At 37.7% G+C, this 26,924-nt stretch overlaps 1 protein-coding gene across 12 annotated transcripts in view; it reads right to left on the bottom strand.

Annotated features, from left to right (window-relative positions):
* The window catches only part of SUPT3H (SPT3 homolog, SAGA and STAGA complex component), a 308,388-nt gene that overhangs the window by 71,617 nt on the left and 209,847 nt on the right, over positions 1 to 26,924 (bottom strand). For all 12 annotated transcript variants that reach the window (XR_001874457.1, XR_001874454.1, XR_001874459.1 and 9 more), the window contains exons 8-11: positions 25,749 to 25,861; positions 24,965 to 25,072; positions 24,303 to 24,491; positions 21,796 to 21,906 (exon numbers count right to left, since the gene is read on the bottom strand). Coding sequence is in view for 6 of the 12 variants with exons in the window: in XM_017813121.1 (XP_017668610.1) it covers positions 21,796 to 21,906; positions 24,303 to 24,491; positions 24,965 to 25,072; positions 25,749 to 25,861 (521 nt within the window). In the remaining 6 variants the exon portion in view is untranslated. The remainder of the gene's footprint in view (positions 1 to 21,795; positions 21,907 to 24,302; positions 24,492 to 24,964; positions 25,073 to 25,748; positions 25,862 to 26,924) is intronic.

Below are 26,924 nucleotides of genomic sequence, written 5' to 3'. Positions count from 1 at the left end.
CTGGATGACTTAAACTACCTGAGATGTGCAATAATCCCCTGGAAATGCTCTGGATTGTCTTACAGCTATTACACAATGTCATAGTTATGTGTACAAAAAGGAAGAGTTATGTATGTATATTTAGTAAGCCTATTCACATTATTTAGCTGCTTTGCACACGTCAGTTATATATGGGAACAAACTTTTTATCCTGTTGTGATAGGACAAGTGATAATGCTTTTAAACTAAAAGAGGGTTGATTTACATTAGATATAAAGCAGAATTTTTTTACAGTGAGGGTGGTAAAACAATGTCACAGTTGCCCAGAAAGGTGGTAGATGCCCCATTCCCGGAAACACCCAAGGTCAGGCTGGAAACGGCTCAGAGCAACTTGATCTAGTTGAAGATGTCCCTGCTCATTGCAGGGGGTTTGGACTAGAGGACCTTTAAAAGTCCCTTTCCACCCAAGACTATATCCTTAAAACCCCAGCTTCCTTTAGCAGTTGTGACTTTATTCTCTCCCCACTCACCTTCCACTTCTCATCATCCCTTTAGGATTTCTCTTTAAAAGACCTGCATCTTCAGCCCTTTTCTCTGGGATCTACAGTAATTCAGCCTTCTTCTATTTATCTATTTTTCTGTGCTGGCTTGAGCTAATGACATGTACATCACTAGTGCTCACATCTGCCCTGGGACTGTTAGCTCGTCTCTTCCATCTCATCCTGCCTCTCCATCCCTGTTCTTGGCAGCTCCAACTAAATATCTCTCCTTTTAATTCACTTCACACATCTAAAATGAGAATTGTATTCATACCCTGCTCAGCTCAATGAGGTTTCAGGTTCCACTTTAGGGCCTTGGGGTGTGATTTTAACAAATGTGACAACAAATGAGAGGAATCTCCAACAGTATAATAAATTTCAAAATCCATCAATTACTTTAAATGTTTGGGTTCCGCATTTTTCTAGATTTGGGTATTTGCCTTGCAAGCAAATATCTGTCTATTCATAACACTGAATCTGATTCCTACTAAAAATATTAATTTTTCTATCTAATTTTCATCTATTTTTCTATCTAATTCTTGACACAACTTGTTTAAGGGCTAGGATGTAATAACATTGTATAGAAAAAAAATCCATACAAAATACTCAGGAACATAAAATATTCTATCTATGTAGAGTTAAAAAATAGTTAATATTAACATGAGATGGAAAAAAAACCAGAAAAATCAACTTAAATCTTAAAGTATTTTTACATATTACTGTGAGATCTCTCATAGTTGCAACTGAAAGAGAGAGAAAGGAAATATATTTATGTAATTAATGAAATGTGATTATAAAACTGGTAAGGAAATTCAGAGCCATAATGGATATCAAAACCACTTTTAAGATGACTAACAAGTACTGAGATATGAAACAAAAATCAGACAATAGTATTTTAAATATAAAAATTATATCAATTATTAATATTTTTATGCTTAATTAAAAAAATCTAATATACACTGTATCTGACAATCCTATAACTAAGACCTTACAGTGCTAACATCACCCTCTATAATTGAATAAAAGTAAGACATCCCAAAATATTTTCCACTTATTTAAGGTGCACTGATATCAATTAACCTTTTTTGATTTAGACCACAGACATCTCTTAGTCTGAGCTGTCACCTCCCTCCACTTACAGTCAGTGCTGAGAAATATGCTGTTTGGAAGGACATGCATCCTTGAAAGTGCCCTCTCCTACATGCCTGCTTTTGGCAAGATGAATTCCAGTCCCCTTGTTCTGGAAAATCTGAACTTGTTTAGTTTAACTGTATAAAACTCCACGATTTATTTGATTATAGATGTTATTTTAGCATACTGAGCTTTCTGAAAAAGCAGAGTGGCTAATCATGAACATTTTCATCAAATGATAAATTATCACTGGCTTCCTTTAAATATCAAGCCAGTTGTCAACAAACCAGATTGTTAATGGAAACTCCTGGAACTGTACTTCCTTTTTTTTTTCAATGACTGACAGAGGGCAGGTTCAGATCAGGAATTAGGAACAAATTCTTCCCTGTGAGCGTGGTGAGGCCTGGCACAGGTTCCCCAGAGAAGCTGTAGCTGCCCCATCCATCCCTGAAGTGTTCAAGGCCAGGTTGGATGGGGCTCTGAGCAACCTGGGATAGTGGAAGGTGTCCCTGCCCATGGCAGGGAGTTGAAACGAGGTTGGTCCTTAAGGGCTCTTCCAACCCAAACCATTCCATGACCCTACAATTCTATTCTTAGTGAGTGACTTGCCATACAAGAAACCCTCCCATCTTGCTCCACCTTTAAGACAGGAATTCTCAGTATGGAAACAAGAATGCACAAATCTCTTTTTGCAAACAGGAGGAATTAATATCCCTACAAGCTGGAAGATGAACAGTTCACAAAAGCAAACACTTTCATTCATACAAAGGATGACAAAAACATTATATTTATAAAATCTGAGGCTATAATGAGGATTCAGAGAACCATCCTTGTGCCTTGCTCAGAGATCACACAACAGTGTATTCGAGTCAAGGCACTGGACTGCATCCTCTGTAAGTCCATCCCACAGGACTTACTTACCCCCCAGATACTGTGTTTAAAAACATATGTAAAATGTACATGAGCCACAGCAGGACCTTCCTACAACAGGAATCAACTGGCACAGCTACAGCCATCTGGGTCCCTGCTGAGTGAGACATGTGGGTGGGTGGCCCTGAAGCCTGGTCCAGTTGAGCACACTCTTCTCTGCACCATCTGGGAATGTGTTTCTAGATGAAGTCTGCAGGATAAACAATGCACCTTAAAGTTCAGGAAATGCCATATTGAGCATTCTCTTCTGCCAGTCCTAGGACTGGCATTATTAGTATGTAGAGGCCAAAAATTAAGCTAGCTGTGCAGACAAGAAAAATTATGTCAGACAGAATCAATAATAATAATTATAGTAATAATAGCTATTATTATTATTACTACTACTGTTACTATTAAATATAAAATTATTATAATTTTAATTATTTCCCCTAGTTTTGTGGGGAAGGCAGATAGAGAAGGTATATTCTATTAATGAAGCCTTAGGCCCCAGAAAAGTGTACAAGTGTTAATGCCTTTTAGTTTGGTTTAGAAAGGAATGACAAGCAGATAACTAAACTGGTTCTGAAATATTTAACCCCGAAAATAATATCTCAAAAAAATAACCTTGAAGCCACAAAACCACTGTTTACCAGGACTTGCTCCACTTTGTTATGAACACTTGGAGTTGGTGCTAAATTAAGAAATATGCAGTCCATAAGATACATTATCGGGCTGTAGGGAAGCAACAGGCATATCTTACCTCCAGGAACAACAACCTCGTACGAAACTCAGAAAAACACGTCTCCAGTTTTTAGTTTTGTAAAGGTTTATTTCTGACTTATCTTTTCTGAAGCACAAACTCCTGCAGAAGGGCCGACTGAACTCTCTGCTGACCGTGGATTCCCAGTAATGAAACCATGGTTTATTTTATGCTGCCTTTACAGGATCTACATCGCTAATGTGAATGACATCCAGGACACTCCAGTGAGTCACCTATTTGCAAAGCTTGAAAAGTAAAATATGACAGCAAATTCAGCCTTTTGCACAGTGGTCCAAATTTCAGACTTCATAAAAACCTGCAGTTCTGGAAGGGGAGGATCATCTGAACCACATTTTGAGACCAGATGATGACAGACTGGCTGAGCTTCCGGAGAAGTCCTATCAACACTTTGGTGGCTGGCAGCACAGCTACTGGGATCAATTAGGTTAATTAAAACTATATGGCATGCAGGCTCCATGTGCAATTCCTTACTTGGTTAGAAGGGAGGCAAATGTGCTACAGCATGATTTTAACTGAAATGGGTACATCTATAAAGCCTTTGGAATGCAGGTCTTGAATTCAGAGAAAGATGAGAAGACAGGAAAACTGAATTGACAAAATGCCTAAATATGCTCTCAACATCACTGTGAATTTCAGACTCACTGAGGCTGGAAGGCACCTCTAGAGATTGTCTAGTCCAACTAGAGCAGGTTGCTCAGGGATGTGTCCACTTGGATAAGTGGCCAAATGATGCCACAATAATTAGAACAAAATATCACAAAACTATGCAATCCTGTCTCCCTTCTATAACAAACTAATACTATACATAAATTTTCCCAAATACATAAATTACTGAGAGGATATGTGTGTGTGTGTGGGAAACAGGCCCCTGCTAATTCAGTGTGCTCCCATCATTGCCACACATTTTGTCTATACTTTACACACATTTTTGTGACCATTAAAGGCTTCCCTCAATGGAGACATGAAGTCTGAGGTTCAGCAACATCTTTGACAACTAGTCTATCCACCTCAAATTATGGGGAATTTTGAAAATCAGAGAATCATTTAGGTTGGCAAAATCCTTCTGGTTGTACCATTTCTGGGTACAAGAGAAACATGGAGCTCATGGAGCAGGTCCAGTGGAGGGTGACAAAGATAATGAAGGGACTGGAGCATCTCTTTTAGGGGGAAAGGCTGAGGGAGCTGGGGCTGGTCAGCCCCAAGAAGAGACACTGAGAGGGGTCTCATCCATGTCTGTCAGGGTCTACAGGGAGGGGGCAGAGGATGGACGAGGCTCTGGTCCATTGGGGGTGCCCAGCAATGGGACAAAAGGCCATGGGCACAAACTGATGCCCAGGAAGTTCCATCTGAACATGAGGAAGAACTTCTCTACTGTGCAGTGACTGAGCACTGAACAGATTGTCCAGAGAGGATGTGGAGTGTCCCTCACTGGAGATACTCCAGAACCATCTGGACACAATCCTGTGCCAAGTGCTACCTGCAACAAGCAGGTGTTTCAATCCCTCTTCCTCCTGCACCAGAAATCCATTCCAGCATGGAAGACAGAACAAGGTTTAAGCTAAGAAATGATCTTGTTACTGCTCCTGGTAGAGGAATATCTACCATTTGTGCAGAAACACAGCAAACAATTGCTGAGGTTGGAACTGAAAGTTGTTCACATTTGCATTTTTGATCTACTTGCTCAGTTGGTGTGTGGCTGCAGTAAAGATTTTGGCAAATACAGAGTAAAAATACATGTATGTGCTCAGTATATTTAGCATTTACATCTATTCATAAAAAATAATCTGTATTAGAAAATAATACTGAGCCAAAATGTTAATGTAGTCTCTTCCACATGCCAAAAACTTGTGTGGGTATGTGCATAAAGAATGTACATACTCAGAGAGACACTAACATCTTGTAATGCAATATGTTTCTGCTATACACACTCCAGACTTCCTAACAGCTGCATATTTTAATATACATAAACCCATACTTGAAAAATAATAAAATGTATTAGTTTTCCACATTAGGCATTTATGACCTAATTTAGGAGAGTATTACATCTTTATAACTTTTAAAAGACCCATTTTGATAAAACATCCCCATAAACAGACTGAGAAAATCGGGGTAACAAGCATCTGTTGCTGCATTGTTTTCTTAATGGGGTAATAAACTAATAACACATTTTTATAACTTTTCACAAGAATATAAAGTATTAAAATTGAAACTGATATTGAAAAATGTTCTCATGGTCCATTTTATTTTATTTTTCCACTATGTAAAGTTTAGTACTTACCAGATTAATATTAATATATCTTAATTATGTTGACACAATGGAAATTTGCCAAAGACATTCAAAGAATGGAAATAACTTGTTATTTCCACTACTCTAATTAAGGTGGTGTATTTAGCCCATTTTATTCATAATATAGGAGTAATATGAATATTTATAAGAATGTATAGAGATACCACATACAGAAATAATGACCCAAAGTTTCTGAGGCTTTTAAAAAGGGTTATTCCATTGGCTTTTAAGAGCAATGCCCATGTTTTCTTTCTAATCTACCTGTTCTAATAAAGAATTATCAAAACTTTATTTCTAAAAACAAATATCACAATTGCATAATCAACAGCTTCTTTCCAGAAATTTACATTACATTGTTGTGATGTTTCTGGTTTTTTGGGTTTAGAAAAAAAAAGATCAGACTTCATTGTCTAACACAAAACTAATGAAAAGGTATTGAAAATTGTAATTCTGAAGTGAAATTGCTATATTTAGCAAATTTTTTCTTTTGAAACTATGCACGTGAACATCAGGAATTCGAACAGAATATGTTGCTGACCTGCCTTCAAAGTGGATTTTCACATTTACAGTTTACCAAAGCACCAGCAAAGGATGATTCATAGCCCTTGGGGATGGAAAGGACCATCTAATCTCACTGTGCTGCATAACACAGCCCACACAATTTTCTTGAATTGGCTCTCCAGAACCAATAGCTGTGGTTGAACTTGAGCATGGCTTTTACAGAAACATCTCCTCTTGATTTTAAAATTTCCAGTCATGGATAATCTGTCACAATCATTGGTTAAGCTATTTCAGCACTTAGTTAGGTTGTTATAAATATATATGCCTTATTTCTAGGTTGAATTTGTCTAGCTTAAATGTCAAGCTGCACACTGGAAGGACTCCTCACACACATCATCCTGTCAAGGTAGAGAAAAAGGCACTTCCACAGCATGGACCATTTGACCCCTCTTAAACGTCTACCTTAGGAAGAGATAAATTACAGTCCAAAAATGTTCATTCCTCTCAATTGACTATAAAGGAAGTCATAGAATCATGCAGTGGTTTGTGTTGGAAAGGACCTTAAAGACCATCTAGTTCCAAATGCCTGCAATGGGCAGGGACACCTTCTACTATCCCAGGCTGCTCAAAGCCCCATCCAGCCTGACCTTGAATTACTCCAGGGGTTCAGCAGCTACAGCTTCTCTGGTAAACCTGTCCAGTTGTGCTCACAAATGTTTGCCATTGTGCTCAGATGCAGGTGTTTGTATGTAGCCAGAGGAATCCCACCCTGAATATCCTTACAACTTTGCATATCCTTGCAACTTTGCACGCTAGGACTGAAAAACCCTAAGATGTGAGATTTTTTCTTCTTTAGTGAGTCCTTAAAGACTGACTACATGCCACTTTCTTCAGTTTGATAAACTCCACTATGTGTATCTCCGTGTTGGGATTTTCTAATCTTTCACAATTTCTCCCAGATCTTTCAGCCCTCTCTAATTGTCGAGATTTTTATTAAAACACAAACTGCAATGGTATTTTAGTTGTGCTTGCCCCAGTACAGCAGAAAAATTTTCTATTTCCTATTCCCCTGCCTGCCTGACCAAGGACTGCCCAAATCTCTTCAGCTACATTGGCCCTATCACCGATTCCTCAAGACTCCAGGACACTTTCAAAATCCCTACTCTGCAAGATACAGCCCCAGAGACTGTAAATGTTGCCCATTTTCTTAATTTGCAGATGAAATACTTAACATCTGGCTCCTCTGGAATGAAAATAATTTGCTTACACTTCATTTATCAAACGGTAACTCAGTAACTCTCTGTCACTACCTTGTCCTCTTCATTACTTTACAATCCTCAATTAACTTTATTCCAAAAATATTTGACAAGGAAACTAGACCCTAAATAAACTACCTTTGGAGAAATGGAAAGTTGAAGAGTTTGCAAAGTAAATTTTCCAAACCTGTAACACTCGCTATGAATGTAGAGCTCCAGCCACTCTGCCTATATCCATACTATAAAACACAGCAGCACCCTGGACTTCTCAGAACAACCAGCAAAGCCTCATTCATAGAATGATGGAATCATTTAGGTTGGAAAAGTCCTCTAAGATCATCAGGTCCAACCATTAACACAGCACTGCCAAGTCCACCACTAAACCATGTCCCCAAGTGCCACATCCACACATTTATTGAACACTTCCAGGCATGGTGATTCCACCGCTTTCCTGGGCAGCCTGTTCCAATGCTTGACAACCCTTTCCATGAAGAAATTTTTCCTAATATCCAACCTAAACCTCCCCTGGTGCAACTTGAGGTAATTTCCTTTTGTCCTGTCACTTGTTACTTGGGAGAGGAGACCGCCCCCCACCTGGCTACACCCTCCTTTCAGGGAGTTGTAGAGAGTGATAAGGTCTCCCTTTGTTGTCTTTACATTGGTATTACAAAGTCAGCCTCAGTTATAATTGTGAAAGTCAGAACTTCCCAGTATCCAGTGCTATTCTTGGGATTTATGTCAATAAGTACTAAAGCCAAACGGTTGCTGCTGACTACAGGCAGCTGAATGCTGCCACATCAGTTTGAAGTGAAATATTACTTTTTTTGGAAAAAGACATTATTAGAAACTTTTAACCCACAATTTCTTAAAAATAAACTTTATGAAGCTGGGAATGAATTCCTTCCATGAAAAAAGAAAAAAAAAAGAAATATAAGGGTTTTGCTTCAGCAACCTAAAAGGAAATTGTGCTTTGATGAATTGGGAAGTGTGTAATAAATTAGGGGAAGCAAATAATACTCCGCATTGTGACCTTTGCTCACAGACATGGCAGTAAGTGTTTCTTACCCTGAAGTACAACCGATAAAGAATCTTGGCTGAATAACTCAGGGCTAGTTAGCTTTTTATGTCCCTCTGAGAGCTCTCATGTCAGGCTGCCAGCTCAGGCTGAATGTGGATAAACTGGAATTCCTCATCTCCCGCCTACTCCAAATCCTCCATCTCTGTTCATCAAGAACCTCATGACCACCACCCTCAAGGTCTATAACATGGATATCATCTCTCATACTGGATACTCTCTGTGTTCACACTGGAATTGTGGCTGCATTTTATATTTTTCTTTCCAAATAACAATCCTAGTGGCAGGTAACTGCCTTTCTTCCAGATTCCTGTCTTCTCTCTGAGGAAGTCACGGAAATGCTCAGGAATCTAGCTTTGAAAAACCAACATCTTCCTGTTTGTACCAAGCCATAAAGCTCCTGCCAAGCTCATTTCTCTCACTCATCACTCTGATTTTCCTCCCAGCTCCTTTAGAAGATACTTTTCATTTTCCTACATGGCACATCCCCCTCCTGTGCAGCAGCACATCTCCCATCCAATGTCAGATTCCAACCTCACTTGCCACTCTCTGCTGCGCACACACCAAATGTCCAAGACAGCACATCTCCTGCATCATCTTTTTGGGAGGAAGAAGCAAAGGGCAGGCTAACATCATCACCCACTGTCACTTGGTTCTTAAAACTCTTCTGTGCTGTGACTCGTACAGGAAAGAATCTCTTACTGACTGGATAATTTATATACTGAGACCACTTCCTTACCAGCTAAACAACAGCATCTCCCTTTTACTCTCCTGTTTATCTTATCAAATCTAGTAATTTGTCATGTCTCCATATTGCAAAATCTATTGAGCCACCATTAACTTCTGTTCTTCATTTGTGCAAGATGAATAATATATAAATACAGAGGAGTCCCGGATCTTGACTCATGTTCTTACACTGAAAAGCATCAGTAATAAGATTTTTCCCCACTTTTTAAAGTTAAATGACAGTTTACATATGTTACAGAAGTTGAGACTCCAGAAAAAAAAACAAAATCCCACTTCAAAGAAATGGCATCATGCACTTTTAAAAAACCACAATAAAGCCAGTGCTCTTTTACATATTTCAGGCTAATATTCAAAATGTCTGGTCACTTTTGACAATTTGGAACTATTTATAAAATTATGTCTCAAAATTAGTATTCCTTGATCACATGAATGGCTTTCAACATGTTCTAAAGAGCTGTGATTAATAGCTTTTTATCAACTTGTTGAGCTATCCAGTTTCTCTGTTTTGTACCCAGTTAACTCTTTTTATCACCTAAATATTACTGTAGTAAATTATGGACAAAGATGGGCCTCATCTACCCCATAGAGTATTAAATCTCAAGCTTCCTTAAGTGGCAACAAGCCCTTCTACTGTACCATCTGCTATTTAAAAAAACCAAAACCCTCCATGCACAATGGTGAGATTGTTTAACTTCCTTGTTAACAGATGCAGAAACAGCTGAATGCTTTTTCTCAGAAGCACCTAATCTACACTGCAAATCTGCACTCCATATCTCTGAGGATAATGTAAGCATCGTACCTAAACACCAATTAGAACTACAGTTTTTTTGATGGTGAATATTAATAACTTGTCCCTCTTGCAAGAAAAAAAAATACCCAGAGCCTTCACCACCGACAAAATTAACCTCGTGAAATTAATATGTCTCACCTCCAGGCCGTTTGTATTGCAATAATTCTGCATGGAGACTGCTTGCTTCCAGCAGTTTTATCACCTTCTGCAGTAAAACTAACACATGTAGATCCCTAGAGAGTCTTACTTTTTTCCCGTTGTATCAATTCTTTGCCATCAAAAATGACAATCCTGTCAGCACATCACCACACTTTAGGACTGACCTGTGGAGAAGTTCAGTCTGGAATATTGCAATAGTACAATTTCTCCAGGCTGGATATCAGCCTCTTCCCCACCTACCACACCTGCCAGTGTTGGTAACCTTGTGCAAACATTGTGTGATTTTTCTTATTATTTTTAATTTTTTTCCTAATTCTTTCTTATTCTTATTTCTTCTTATTACTTATTCTTATTATTCCTATTTTTCTCCCAGCATTATTGGAATTTAAATTATGTGAAATTAGAGGCATATAATTCATAGGCAGAGCTCATAGCTGCGGAATTAATTTCAAATTAGTAAAACAGAATAGGATGTTCTTAAACCATTCAGGTATATTCCAGGTTCCACAGTCAGTCAGCAACTGAAGCCTGAAGGAAACCACCTATTTCATACAAGTTCTCAGGGCTTTCCAGAATACCTCAGGGTCTTTATGGAAGCCCAATACTTTACATTTTCATCCACATGCATATTAACTAACATAAATACTCAGAGACAGAAGAGTGTCTTAACAATGAAAAAAATCCCTCCTCATATCCTTTCCCTTGAGACTGCCATGGAGGAAGGGGTGTAACTTCTATTAATAAGTAACTAAAGAACTTAATTGCTGTGAAGGGAACTGAATTATCCAGGGTGATATTTACTGGCAGTAGGAAGCTTGGTTTAAAAGCAAGAAAATCATCTTGACTGTGAAATTTTACCACTGTAGAACAAGTAGAACTGATATAAGAGATGTATCAGAAAGCCTTGGTTGAAGCTTAATCCTAAACTGGACACCACAGTCAAAATATAAGTACAGTAATTCACAGCACTAAAAACATGACTGGTACCTGATTAATTTTTCTGATACTCCCTTCAAGAATTTCCCTTCATTTCATAATTTTTCTCATTTTCAATATTCATCCAGCGCTGTATCCTATTTAAGTTTAAACACTTTACATATCTTCCAAAACTGGAAAGTTTTGAAAAGTGAGGCATTCCAGTGACACAAATATTACCAAGCCCAGAAAAAGAATCCGATCTTGTTCCATCCCATTTTACGTGTATTGCAAGTACTTTTTAAGGACCTTTAGCCATCTTCTCTTATTCTGGCATTTATATTTACAGTACACCCAGATGCATAATTTGCACTCTCTCAGCTGAGCAGTGTCCATTTGCAGAAATATAACACAGATAATATAATTGTCTTTTTCATTAAATCTACTAGTGGGATCTTTAAGATCACCATCACTGACAAAAGAACTACCTTAAATTAAATTTCCAGAGAAACCAAGATGCCAGGTAGAATCACTTAATGTACAAATAAAAAATATTAAAACTTTTCACATGGCAAAGACTATTTTTTAGGTTCTGTTTACTAGCAGACATTTAGATATAGATATATTTATAAACTATAAACATGTATTTCTCTGCATCTCTGTTTGCAACTCTGAAAATCCTTTCAAGGATCCTTTCATCCCTACAAGTATCCTTCTATCCTTTTCCCTGATGCAATAAATTTTGAAAACAGAATGTTGAAATAACAGATAAATCAAATGTATATCACTAACAACACCAGAAGCCTCAATTTAGCACAGGCTTTTGTCAGACTGAAGGTATAGTTTAAAAATTAAGCAGGTGACTGCTTTGCTGAACTGAAGATTACACAACCTTAAAGATAAAGTCAGAAAGGTGGAATAACACAAAACCTCAGGGAAGGGAAGAAACACAGAAACCCCAAACTCAAATTCATGAAATGTGTTTGGTTGCTTCAAGCATGGTGTTTTCACTTGATTTTGCTACACAAAAATCCCCAAGCAGTACCAAGTGAGCAGCCAGGCTTCCTGAAATGGGTCTAGTTTGGAGAAAAGTGAAGATTTGATGTTAAAGACATTTTCTAGTAACCAAATCCCAGTGTTGCCTTCTGATGCCTGGAGGTGTATCAGAGGGATAAGAGGAGAACAAGCACCTTTGCCACAGGGGATGGAGAGGACAGAGGACACAAAGGAGAGGCAATCAAACATAATCTGCACTGCTGCAGGCTCAATAACTTCTTCTGCTGTTAGTGGTATCAAAGATTTAAATGAGAACTGACACCTCACTGAGTGGGACACGATAAATGGACAGAAACAAATCCCAAAGGCCCTGTTTAAACTTCAGGAATCTTTTGTCTCTTCCTACGTGCAATGCCAAGTTGAACAAGTGCTTAAGTTTGAGCTTTATCACAGGACTTTATGAACAAGGGAGTAGACGACTAGAACGGAAAATAAGAGATAAAAAGAGTTATAAAAAATGTTTCCGCTTGGTGTTCAACGATTATTCTTTGTTCTTTTCTAGATTTACCCTGTGGTTCTAAAGATTTTACATTCTTTATTTGCAAAGTGATGCCAGAGATGTCCACAGGTAAGACCTTCTACCATAGAATCACAGAATCCTGGAATGGTTTGGGCTGGAAGGGCCCTTAAAGATCTCCCAGTTCCTAACCCCTGCCATGGCCAGGGACACCTTCCACTAGACCTTGTTGCTCAGAGTCCCATCCAACCCGTCCTTCTATCCAAGCTCAATACAACAGGACACATTTGTCAAGTGTTAGTCGTACAAATAATGTCCAAAATGAAGATCCTGTTCATGACAAATTAAGTTTCACGTGGTTTTTCTTCAACTGTAGATTAATTCCAAGTCAAACAGCTCCATTACATGATCCCAAAGTTCCCATAATGTTTCATCTCGACAGCTCACATCCTGTGCTCCAGAGCTGTGCAGCTCTGCTGCTGACTCACACTCTCACAGCTGCTGCATCTCACATCTGAGCTGGCCCAGACCAGCACAGAGGTGAACTGAGAGCTACGAGCAGTTCCAGTTCATAAAGCACTTTTAAACCTTTCAAGGAGAAAAATATGAATGAATGCTCATTTTCAGGGGAAATCTGAAAGAATGGTACAGAATACGACTACTGAACTTGTAAGTACATGGTATTGTCCACAACCCTGCAGATTCACACAAACATGAAACCTGCAGGGAGCTGCACTATTATTCTGTGTAATGACAGGTAAGAAAAAGACACTTTGTTTTTAAGAGTCTTCAATTTTGTTCTGAGGATTCTTCAATTACCAAGATTCTATTTATTACCTTTGTACCAAATGTCGCTGCTGCATGGATGCAATGTCACCGTCTTTACAAAAATTAATATAAATTATTGAACGACAGATTTATGTTTGTGCAATATCTTGGAACACTTAATTAAATTACCTTTTTGTCCTAGTACCTGCTCTAGAATTATATTCACTCACCTTACGTTTGAAATACATATTTATGTATTACACATTAGATTGCCTTGAGCAAAAGACCAGAAGTCAGATTCTCATCTATACTAAGGTTTTTTAAGCCTCTCAGGAGGCACATAAGAACATACACTTCATTTAGAAAGTAACATATTCTTACCCTTGGATCCTTTCACATCAGTACAACTGAGCTTAAAATGTCTCTAGCATGTATTTGAATCCAGACATACAGTTGGAAAAAAATAATCATATAAGGTTTATGAGACCAGGAGCTGCTTTGGTTTATATAAGAGATTCAGCTGATTGCAAACTTTATAGCTGACTTATCTTCTCGCTAACACAGCTAGTAAATTTATTTGCCAAATCAGATTTTTTCAACTATTACACCTTAAAAATAATAAAATCTTACACTGTGAGCTCCTACGTTGAGCAAGATGCGCATTTTGTTCAGTCCTTCCAGTGTAACATCCTTGAACAGGAGGTGACACAAAGGAGTACAAGGGTTGTACATTATCAGAGTCACTTCATGCCAGTATCTCCTACTTCCACAGAACCACATCGATGCTGCCTGAGAGCCTCACGTGCTGCTTGCAACAATTCCTGTACTGTGTTGTGTAGTAAGACACTGATGTATGTGCAATCCAAGAATTTTAAATATCCCCACAGGATATCAAATACTATCCAGACTGTTAGTAAATACTTTCCCAGCGCTCTGCAGAAAGCGAGCCAGTTCTCTTCAAATCTACTTAAATGACATTTTTGTCTTATCTTAAAAAATCTATGTTCCTGTTTAATAAAATCATCTGGGCAACTTACTGCTTCATCAGTGCTGCAAGCTTATGCCTTCATTAATAAATTCTGCTTGAGCGTTAAGATTACCCCCAGTAGAGACAGCTGGGAAACTGCAGCATAAAGTCAAGCAGCACATTTAATGACCAATGAACTTCTGGAAACTTAGTCCAAAATGATACATCATTGTGTCAGACACTCTTAAGCAATACGCAGCTTGGTCTCCCTCTTTAGAAACATGAAACCCCCTGAAACTGCTACCACAAATTGGGAACCTTTTAAATTACTGCCAAGCCACCTGCTTTTCTCCAGGAAACTTCATAAAACTCTCCAAATTAGTAATGTCATTAAGTAAAGCTTACAGACCTGTTGTTATTCTGAAGGAATATTAGCTTAAGGAAACCAATAGGGATTTTTATCATGGAAAGAACTGTCATATATATTGTATAATCTATTCCAAATGAAATGCTTTAAAACATTCTTAAATACACTATTCTTTCACGTTTTAATCTTTCTGGGAGAAAACTGTATAACCATATTCTTTGGATTAAACTCACCTAATGAAGAAGTTCAGGAGAGGGGATGTGAAAGATTCTCAAACAGTTTATGTGTCTTCAGATGGTATTGAGAGCTGTATAAATCAAATGTCCCATTTTACATGTTTGAACAGCACTGGAAGAAATAGTGCTGGGATGGAAGGGGGAGCCCGATTTCCCCTTTTCATTCGATTTTTTGAATGGCTCTACACAGAGTGGGCGAGGATGGATTATAGGAATGTCTTCTGTCGAGGAGTCGGCCAAAACTGTGCCATCTCATCTTGGAGTAATTTATCCAATAAGATGATTTAGAGGATAGTTCAGTGGCACCATTTTTGGAAGGTAAAAGCAGAAGGGAAGGGATATAAATCAAAGGTGACTGGCAGGTAAAGGATATAAGCAGCAATCAGCCAAACCATGTGCACACTGGCACAAATTCAACAAGATCATTTATAAAAATTTTAAGTCAGGAGTACACAAAAGGGGGTCTGGTGCTAACTAAATCCACAGATAGATTACACGCCACTGAAATAAACACTTCCAGATGCTGGCATACAAAAACCTTTTACAGAAAGAAATGTTTTCTTTCATAAATCTGAAAGGAGGAACCTTGGGATGGGGGTTGGGAGAGAAGGGAACAAGATTTCCAAACTGTGATTCGACTTCCTACTGGTTTTATAGAATAATAACTCATCTTTTTCAAACACACAGTGTTAACACTGTAGAATAACAAATAACTACAGACAACAGGCTTGAAGTATAGACAAAGACATCTTAAGTATGTAAGTGTTTAATGAAATAGAATGCCTTTTCTTTACTTTCAAAATGAGAAGAAAGAATAAAAATGTCAATTTGATTTCTTCTGTATCAGAAACTGAATGTGTAACTGAAGGAAAAGTTTTCAAATGCCTTTTGACATAAATACATACATTTCATTTTTGAGAACCGATTAGGAATGAAATCCTGACTTCTTCAAAATCAGTATCAATTGATTTTGAATATCAATATGGGCAGTATAAATTATACAGGTCCCTAAATATCAGAGATTTTTTAATTTGATTTCCATGTACCTAATTTCTTTTGGAAACAGCATCAAAATTTTTTATTATTCAAGTGCTCTAGGAAAATTTAGATGTAATGTATCTACATTGAGTCTATTGAAGCAATTATTGAAGATTATATTCCAGAACTTCTTCGTGCTACTATTTTGGCCTGAAACACGCAAAAAGAAATTTCTTTCAATTAAGACTAAGTTGCAGACCAAATCCCCCCGGAGACAACTCCAGGTTGTGGAGTCTTCTTCTCTGGAGATATTCAAAAGCTGTCTGGACACAATCGTGTGCAATGTGCTCTAGGATGACCCTGCTTGAGCGAGGAGGTTGGACCAGATGACCTCCACTGGTCTCTTCCAGCCTTATACGTTCTGTGATTCTGTGAAATGTGAAGACAAATTTTTCTTGAAGTTTAAGGCACCTAACCCAAACTTTCTTTTCAAAATGTCCTGTTCTACTTATCTCCACAAATACACTGCCACACTATCCTTTGTATTTTAAGTGTTTCCTCTCTTCTCTCTACTCCCTGAATCAGAGAATATGCAAAGTGGAAGGGACCCATCAGGATCATCGAGTCCAACTCCTGACCCCACACAGGACCATGCCCAAGAGTCACACCATGTGTCTCACAGTGCTGAACTCAGACAGGGTTGGTGCTGTGACCACTTCCATGGGGAGCCTGTTCCAGTGCTCAACCATCCTCTAGGTGAAAAACCTTTTCCTGAATCTGACGGTTTGGTCTCTCACAAGCTCAGTTTTCCCAGCTACTATTCCACAGATTTTGTTCTATGGGGGAAATCAGCAGAGTCAATATAATCTTTATAACATTGAAGTCACTAAAGGTATGTGATGAACTGTGGTGTTTTTCACCTCAGACATTGATTTAAGTATTTGCATAAAAGCTGAGCTCAATCAGGATCAAAAATGAGCACTTTAAAAAACATTAGAAGTGAAAAGTCCTGACTAAGTATATAATTTGACTGTGAAATTATGATTTACACGTGCATGTAACATACTGAAGTCTACATAGGATACTTGCACTAATTATTTAAGAACCTCCAAGAGTATAAGCAGGGCCAAATAATATAGACCCAAATAATATAAGTCTCTACCAAATCACATTCTCTGGTGTTACATGTTCTTTGTGCAGGGAATGTCACAACAGTATCATAAACATGGATTTGTAAATATTAATTGTTTTATGCTGCATAGGCAATTTTATGAGACTGACATATTTAACAAGAGGAGGTTTAGACTAGCAGGCCTTTTCATACTGAAATGCCTTGGAGGCTGAAGGAGCATTCCCTCCAAAACATAAATATCCAAAGAAATGTTGGTTATACCTCTGTTCATTCAATCCACTCCATTTACACACACACACTGCTGAATAATGGCCACTGTCTGCAGCCTGTGCAGGGTTACAATTTACACTGGTGAACTCAGCTTCTCTTAACTAAACATCTGAAGCATTTTGTTTCACAACTGGCATAAACTAAAGACAAAGAATCTGCTTTGGAAACGTTTTCTTCTTCTTTTTGCCTGTGATCTTCCACTGCTGTAGAGACCACTTTTTAATTTCAGAGAAGAGGATCCCAGCTGTACTTTTTACTAGAGCTGATCTCGTGGTCACAAGTACTGCTTACAAACTGTTCATGTACCACTTACAACTGCTCACATGAAGATTTCAGGTAAGCACTGTATATTGCTCACAGAATAAATACTCTTAAAGAATTATCTGTTTGTTACCCCAACTGTTTGAAATACAATCAATTCAAATAAAATAATTTCTCCTGAGATATTATGCTTGCATTTTGCTTGTATCCCTGGTAAGAAATATCCATATTTCCATATATCTATATTTTTGTGAATACCTTGGCATAATAAATACTATTATTTTGAATATTATTTGAATTAATATTAGGATTATTCCTACAGGCCCAGTCAAGACTGCATATCATTCTCACTATACACTTTTGTAACTCAAATGCACTTAATAGACACAGATCCAGCATATGGAATTACATTACTCCACAAGATGCAGAGTTCCATACTTCCCATTCCTGTCTTGCAAAATTATATGTCACTACTTTTAAACATTTCTCTGCTTCTTGCAAGTCTGGACAATGCTTTAGAGCAGGAAACACTGAGCATCACCCAATACTGTTAATAGAAAATATATGGATAAAATGTATGTCTAAACTACCTTGGTCATGATACAGTGCAGAAGAACCCAGAGTACACTTGCTGCTTTCCCTTGTGGCTTGCACTTAGAGACAAAACCTAAATGCTCTAATTACGTTAGTCATTTTGACATAGCTATTAAGGTCAAAATAAATGCAAACAGATCCTTTTCACTAGTTTAATGTTAGTTCTCATTTACCATATGATTATAAAACTTTCAAAGTGTTCTTTTTGTTCAAACCAACATCCATCAAATGCCACTAAAGAATAAATCAACCAGCCCAACTCTTCTTCCAAAACTGCCTCATTAGGAACACTCATGACCAAATCAGATGGAAGAGAGGGACGATCATGATTAAACAGCAGAACAGGGAAAGATTTGAAAAAACGTGTTGCATCTTAGGCCTGTGACACCAGGTAAAGGGATGAGGGAAAGGGAAGAGAAGAAACAAAGCAAAATTTCTTTGAATATGCATCCCAGGATGCTTGCTGACTGTGAGAGACCCTTGCCACACAGAATTCCTTGTGGAACACGTGGCTCACAGGCTTTTTCTTGCAGAGAAAATTGCCAAAGAGAGGAAGTCACATATTACCCCATGAATATCAAGAGGATATTTCAATGAACATTGCCAGCAAAAAGTTTGCAGTTTGAGATGTCCGTAAGAACATGTTATAAATTGTTATGCCAGATATTATTGCTATTAGTGCTGTTCACCTCTGCAATTGGTTTAATGCCTGAAAATACTCAGCATCTCCATTTCTGTAAAAAATGTCCCTCTAAAAAAACCAATAGTTACCTAACAGTACTGAAATACTTATTAATTCACTTAGAACAATTTAAATTAATTTTCAGATAGTGACATAAGTGGTTTTGGGCTAAACAGTCACCAGCTCATCATTTAGGTGCATTTAGGAAACACACTTGATTCTTCTGGGAAACCTCTTCACACATAGAAGCAAAGCACACCAGGACACTAACCCAGTAAGTGTCAACTTAGATACAGACCCAGTTAAACACTGGATGCTGAATACAAATGACTCATGGTGTATTCAGGAATAGCACCTTCCTGAAGTACTAAAAAACCATTATGATTCCCAGGCATGTGGATTTTAGCCATAATTGCTTAGTATTTTGCATTGGCCAAATTGCCAGAACAGCCCTTTGTTTCTCTCTCCCCCATAAGAGTCTGAAAAAACTGAGAAAAGATGGGCAGAATGGAAAATATACAATCAAAATATCATAGAACCACAGCAAATCATACCTGCAAATCCATTACACAAAAATAACGTCTCCTCCTTCAAGGACTTACTTCCATTCAAATCCACACAGTGGATGAATCCATTGACACAATTCTCTATCCAGACATACCAGCACACAAAACTTTTTCATTCCTCAAGTCTGTTTTTCCCTAACTACTGTTGGGATGCAATTGGTGGCTGTCTTTCCACATCACCCATCTTTGTGTAGGATAACACCTGATTGTTAGATTGCATTCTTCTAGTTAGAAAACCCATCCCCTACTGGTTTGAGTTGAGATACGAACTTTCTGAATACAGCAGGCCCTTGACAACTGCCTGCCTGTTGGTTATTACATTGATCCACAAAAATATCCATTATAGTGGCTGCAAAGAGATAGGGAAGGGTTTTAGTCCTTCTGATACAGTTCTTCCCTCAGAGACTCAGACTTCTAATATAATGCCAAAGTTTTTCAGTACCTACACAGACTGTGTCACATAGTTCCTGTCTGAGATCTGAGGAAATGGCCTTGTCTGATTATATAAAAATCTGTGGTAGGGCTATTAATCTCACTCCTCATGTTTGGTTAGACACATGCCATCAGACCTCTCCATCATTGAAGTCTATCTGTTGCAGAAGTTTTTTTTATGTAGATTGCAGAGGCTACTCAGTGCTCTATCCACACTTCTGCCAAATTAAGACACAAAGGTCATGATTATTGCAAGGACAAGTGTGATAGCAAAGTTATCCCCAAAGCTGCCAATGAGGGCACTGAGAGAAGTGGGCAGATGGACAGACCTAAATGCATACTCTGTAATACCTCTCAAAATGCTTTTCCTGAGCTTTCTCATTAAAAGTAGGATCATATTACAGCCCTACAACATCTGAATGCATCCAGGAGCTGACCCAAGATTCCCTCTCATTCTTGGCTTGTTGAGAGGGAACAAGATCTGCTCATCTCATCAACCACGTTGACAGTAAGTAATGTTAACAAATTAAATTGTTCAGTTAGCTGCCCTGTTTTGGGAAATTCATGAGATTGGAGGACATAAAAAAACCCCAACCCAAACCAGAGGATTTTATTATAACTTGTGGTTGCAGAAAAAGTTAAACTTTGGTTAATAATTGACCAAACCACTTTTAGTAAGGGTCAGGCAAGGAAGACTCACCTTTCTGCAACTGTTTATTTGAGCTTTTTACTTCTTTATAATAAAGTTAAATACATTCTCTGCTTTCAGAAGCTATTGCCATGTTGTTAGCTACATCTCTTAGCACACTTCTGTTAAAGATATTTTTCTGTTTTGGACTAGAAATTCTATCCTATGCTTTACACGATATTAATCTGTCATTTCTGAGAGGTAAAATTATGTAAAGACAATTAATTGCAAATGTGTATTGCCTATCATTAATAAACCAAACATTCACTGTCATTTATAAAAGCATTGATCAGTTTTGACGTTAGGAAAATTATTACTTCACATATTCATTTACTTTCTTTTTTTTTTTGTTCCTCACTTCTGAGGTCAGAGGCCACTATTTCTTTGATATTTATGGTCTTCATACACTTAATTTTTATATAGATGAACGTCCTCCAAATTCAGAATAACTTTCTTTTCCTAAAATCTCTTAAAAATTGGACAGTTTCTTCCTGATTTTTAAAAGCTCAGTTCTACTGGTTTTTTGTTTTGTTTTGTTTTTCCTATAATGATTTCTTTGACATTTATTGCTTCCCAAATGTAGATATTCTGAGGTAAGCAGGATTTATGCCACTTGGAGGAGCAGATGAGAAGAAAATAACCCCAATTTATGACACTGGAGATGGACTGCTTTCACATTTTCATCAGCTGAGAAAATTAAATAAAGAATTCGTTTGGCTGCTCTGAACAATGGATTTGCAATTTGCATAGAAAAAATGATGGCAAAACCTCAGAACCCATCAGTGTTTTACCACAAGCTCAGTTCTATTACATTTCAGTGGAGGTTCAAAGTTGTCTAAAGAAACCATTCTCTTCTTTCTCCAACTGTAAATGTGACACTTGAGAGTTCAGCTTCCAATAGGAGCAGTATCTGACACACAACTAATTTTAGAATATAAAGTGCTCTTCACCATATTGCAATACATATAATTTAAAATAACTGTAAACCTAAACTTTGGAAAAACAGAAGATTCAAGCACTAACAAAAAAGCATAATTTGTAATTGAAAGAAAATAATATTTAAAAGGAAAAAAAGAAACTTTTTTGTCCTTCCAAAAAGAGACAGAAATTACTAAGTTTTATTTCCCGAGAGAATTATGCCACTTTTATAAAGAAAATTACAGTCACCACAAATTGCTCTCAACAATTCCAAAGCTTCTTCATTCGACCACTTGAAAATCAAAGTTCTTTAAGATTATAAATATAACTTTTTATAACTCTGTTATTACATACTGTGAATGGGGAAAGGGGGCCAATCTTGTGGCCGTAGCGTCGAATGGCCTCTCTGATGTGGCTGGGCTGGATGGCATCACTTTGAGCCTCTATACCACAGGCTGCAGTGCTCTGCAACAGAAAAACACATAAATTGTTACTAAATCAAAAACACACAACAGACCTACAGTGCATAAGGCATGAAAATAAACCTTTATAAAATGGAGCAATTTTTTTTTTTTTCCTGAGGATACACATCATTGCTGCCACACATTACATTAGAGAGAAAAAGCTATTAACAAATTAAAGAGGACTTTTACATGAACTTTGCTTAAGAGACCCAAAGAACACCATGTTTGTCCTCTTAAATCTTTCACCTAGTGCTGCTGTGTGTTGCAATTGAAAAGAGCAGAAAATGTTCAAACTAAAATGAGAGGGTCATATAAGTCACACTGCAATAACCACAGAAACTATTTTTAAAACATTTCAGGATCTTATTATGATGTCAAGGGGTGGGGAAAATACTGAACAAGCACCCTAAGTGGAAAGCAATTTGACACCAAAATCACCATTGAGTAACATCAGACTGAAATTTGAAGCTGAAACGTGACATAATGGTGTTAGAAGGAAGCAAAAAAAAAAAAAAAATAATTACCTCAACTTGGAATGTTTTCAAATTTCAAATGAATTTTTGGATTATGGACCGTAAACAGACAAAAAGAAGAACTCACTGGTGGGGGGGCACTGATTGTACAAAAGTTTCCTCAGGATTTCAAAACAAAAAGTTACTCTTTTCTCCTGGTTAGTCAATCTGAAATGCTGTTTTAGGCTCCACCTAAATTGCCAGAATTCAGATGACTTATCAGACGATGGCTTCTTGGCAACAAACTCATGAAAATTATATTAGTGAATGCACAGAGAATGACAAAAAGTTAAGTTATACACTTAAGTTTAATGAACATACATAGACAGTCCCCTCATACATTCACATGATACACTAATGCTCTCAGATTGGGGATAGTTTTTTTGAGAAATGTTTTATTTTCCAGAGTGCTGAGTCCACTGGAGCCTGTGTGTACACACAGAATTATTCATAATACGATGGCAGATTCTTCCCTTGCTGATTGACACTCATAAAGGAAATATGAAACTCAAATATGTTTTGCTGGACTGGGCCTTCATAGCCTAAAAATAACATTCTTCACCAAGTTAACTTGTTTGTCTCAATGCCTCAGTTATATCCAGTAGATACCTAACCAAATTGGATAAGTCAGGAGAGCTTTTCCTTAAAACTGTGCACTTTTTGGAATACAATTGTTTTAAAAGGCATTAAGCAAAACACTAAGAATTTAAAATAAACTCATAACACCAGCAAAATATAATGTATCAAAAACTAGATTGCCAGCTGAATTCCTGGTCCTAGGAATGATAATGGAAATCAGCCACAGAAACAAAACGTAATCAAATGTAATATAAAAAAGGAAGAGGAAAATCAGAAGTTTTCTGAAAGGTTTTTAGGATTCACTAATAGCTTTCTAACTGGAGTATAAGGACAACCATAAAGTTGAACATATTAGGAGAAAGAAGGAGAAAATACATCTTTTTCTGTCTATTACTGTAAAAATCACCAAGTTTACTCTGAAAAATGAGTATTTTTTAATAATAAAACACATGATAGAATCCCAAGTCACTCCATTGCTTTGAAGCAGAATGAGCACTGACATCACATTTTTTTTCAAAACAACCCCAAGTGACTGAGACAGGGCTTCCTATCCAGTTTATTTAATCAAATCTATTTCCCTTGTGGTTTTAAGGTACATATATCCCTCTCAGACAGAACACCAAGACTCTACAACAGCAGACAAGAATTGCAACATTTACATTTCACACTCTGCATACGAAATATCTGTATTTTATGCAAAGTAAACAAATATTTAGCTTGAATGCAACAAACTGGCATAAAAATAAAGCAAGTCAGGCAGAGTTGTTACAGGCTGCTGGGAGTAGGAAAATCACAAGCACCTCTTTTTCTCTTTTGCTTGTGTTTTGACACTTAAAACCTATGCTCACTGCCACTGCCAGAGCAGGGGATGGTGATTTGGGGTGGTGACTCCTGCTGTCGCTGTAGAAGAGCAGGTTATCTGAGCAGCAGCAATTGTTACCTTAACAAAACTCAGTTTGCAGGGAAGCTTTAGCCTAGTTCTGATGGAAAAAACACCAAACCACACATTTGGCTTTACAATAACGGTAGCTAATATGTGATACAGGTTAAAATTAATATTTAAAATGAGACCCATTATTTACTGTGAGGGTGGTGAGGCCCTGGCACAGGTTGTCTCAAGACAAGGTTTTGGATGACTCATCCCTGGAAGTGTTCAAGGCCAGACTGGATGGGGCTCTGAACAACCTGGACGAGATGGTCTTTAAGGTCCCTTCCAACCCAAACCATTATTTGATTCTGTATCGATTTCCTGAAGAGCTTTTTCTTTTTTTTTTTTTTTTTTTTTTTTTTTTTTAATCCCAAATACCTTTTTTCTTTTCCTTTGTTTGGATTTGGTAGAGTCCTGTCCAATTCCACCATTCCCCAAGGCTCCTGATGGGGTTTTCCCAAGGTGTTGCTGTCCTGCTGATGCTGGGGGGGTGGGTGTAGGAGGTGGTGTGTTTTCAGGAGAGTCAAGACTGGTCTTCACACTGGTAGATTGCCCTAAGAGATGTGGCTATAAAAGCAAGATGTCAAACAGCCATTATATAATCAAATCACAAAAAACCCACCCCAATTATTGCCTTCTTAGATTTCCTCTTAGAAGAGATGTCATGCCAAATTTGGGTCGCTCATTCCAGAAGTAATTAGAATATCTGTATTATAGCAATGCAATACAGCACGTGGCGCACTTGCCAATTTTGAAAACTTCAATTTCCAAATCTGCAATAGAGAGAGCCTTGAATGCTGAGAGAAGGAATTCCCACCCAAGAAAAGAGGATTTGCATTTAGCTATAAAGGCGCTGCTAAGAATTTAACATTCAGAACTATAATTTAATGTCTTTCCATCTAAATCCATAACTTCGAAGTTCATAAACTCCACAACAGAAAGTTTGTATCAATACCAGAATCAATAACGTCTACTTCGGAAGAAAATACATCTGAAAGGAAAACACAAAAAGCATTAGTAAGTGAACAAGCAAGTTTTACCTCAGTAGAATTGTGGTACTGTATGAAGGTGGCAGATATGGCATGACTGAATGGGTCACCAGCTTTGGGAGTCATGTCCTGTTTAACCAAAAGGGCCAAGTCCACCAGCTGGAGAGGCAAAACAGAGGGGGGTTACAAATGCCATTGCAACAATGAGTGAGGGGTTGTGGGTTGAGGCAGAATATTCTTAGTGTTTCTCAGCTGAAAACAAAATTATTCAGAGATATTTCAGCCTAAGGAACCTTTCTTTTCCACTTCTGTAAATATATGGAGCAATCTATCTACTCAAGAGGGCTCGGCTTGGCACTAAGGTAACATTTTGTTTTCCAGGAAATCCTTCTTTATAATCCAATTGTGCAATGGGGTTGAATGAGCCTCAGCACACTGCCAAAGGTCACATAGCAAAGTATGTGGTTTCAGTTTGGACTTGAATAAAGTTCGTGCTGGACTCCACTCTCCTCTGTAGCCACTATAAAACATTTCTATTTGTGTATCAGAGGGGTGAGTACAGTATAGTCCACATCTGTCATCCAGGACAGACAGGATTTCTAAGCTGGTCTAATGGAAGGTGTCCCTGCCCTTGGCAGGAGGGGGTTGGAACTAGATGAGCTTGAAGGTTCCTTCCAACCCAAACCATTCTTTGATTCCATGAATCCAGTTGGCTTGGTTAGTTGAAGCAGTGACTGCACTTCTGAAGGGGTTCACAACCCTGTCACTGAGGCTGAAGTACATCCAAGAGTAATTAATTTAATTTAATTAGAGTTCAAGCAGCGGAGTCCCTTACCTGGGCCACAGTCTCGTATGCTAAATATGCCAAAATCTCCATTGCAACTGCATTTGGCTTTATTTCCATACTGCTACAGTCCAACCAGTCACGAAATTTGGATGCTTTCTTTGCTGTCATTTAAAACCATAGGGGGGAAAGGAAAAGTTAACAACAGGTAGGTCCAAATAATCAATTTTTTGGGTAACAGAAATACTGAAAATGTTAAACAATTAGTGTGAGTGTGATTTGATTGATCAAGGAAGGAATCACCAAAGTGGAACCTGTGGGTAAAGACTTATTTCATACACAGCAATCTGGAGACCCATAAGCACATGGACTAAAGAGAAAAAAAAACACAAGGTAATCAATCATACAGAAGATTTAAAACAATGAAGGGTCAACCTCAGAGGAGTGTAGACAGGACAAACCTGATTTGGAATGTATTGTAAAAGGAATAACGATGAATTAGAGAAAGCACTGAAAGAAATCAATACAAATATGAGCCCAGATAAAATTGATATAATTTTATTAACAAGAGCAAAGACAAATGAAGAAGGACAGAAGAATTCAGCAGTCCTGGTGTTAACCATACAGGGGTTAGGTGCTGACAGGGGAGCCAAAATGATTTGTAGATGAGTGTTTTTTAAATGTGCTTTGGTTAAAAAGAAATAAGGATAGATGTAGATCTGCAAATGATCAACATCCACACGAGAACTTCACACTGGTAATGGATGAGATCACTTTGGAGAAAGGGCAGAGAAAAATACAGAACAGAGAAACATTGTATTTGCTTAGAGAGTAAAAGGAGGAAAAAAAAGGATGATCTTACTTAGGTCAGTGGTGGACAAGATGATCACAGAAACGTGGGGACAGAAAGGGTTGTTAAGACAGAGGTCTTAATGAGGGCTGTTTGTGAGACAGGACAACCAAAATGAAGTGATTACAAGGTGAAGAACCATCTGAAACAGCTCTTTCAACCTGCTTTCAACTAGGACTAAAAAGCTACCCATGTCAGGTGTTAAACAGCAAACAGGTGTAAATAATGGTTATTTTTATTTAGGAGGGAATGAGAAGGCTACATGGGGTCATTAAGGAAAGGAAAAAAAATGAAAAGAAAGAAATATACTTGATGTTTATGTTTCATTTATATGCATTTCATCTAAATTGATTAAATACCTGGTGATATACTATTGG

Source organism: Lepidothrix coronata, unplaced genomic scaffold (assembly GCF_001604755.1).
Source record: "Lepidothrix coronata isolate B3197 unplaced genomic scaffold, Lepidothrix_coronata-1.0 Scaffold39, whole genome shotgun sequence".
Lineage (NCBI taxonomy): Eukaryota > Metazoa > Chordata > Aves > Passeriformes > Pipridae > Lepidothrix > Lepidothrix coronata.
This window is presented reverse-complemented; position numbering and strand designations above follow the sequence as displayed.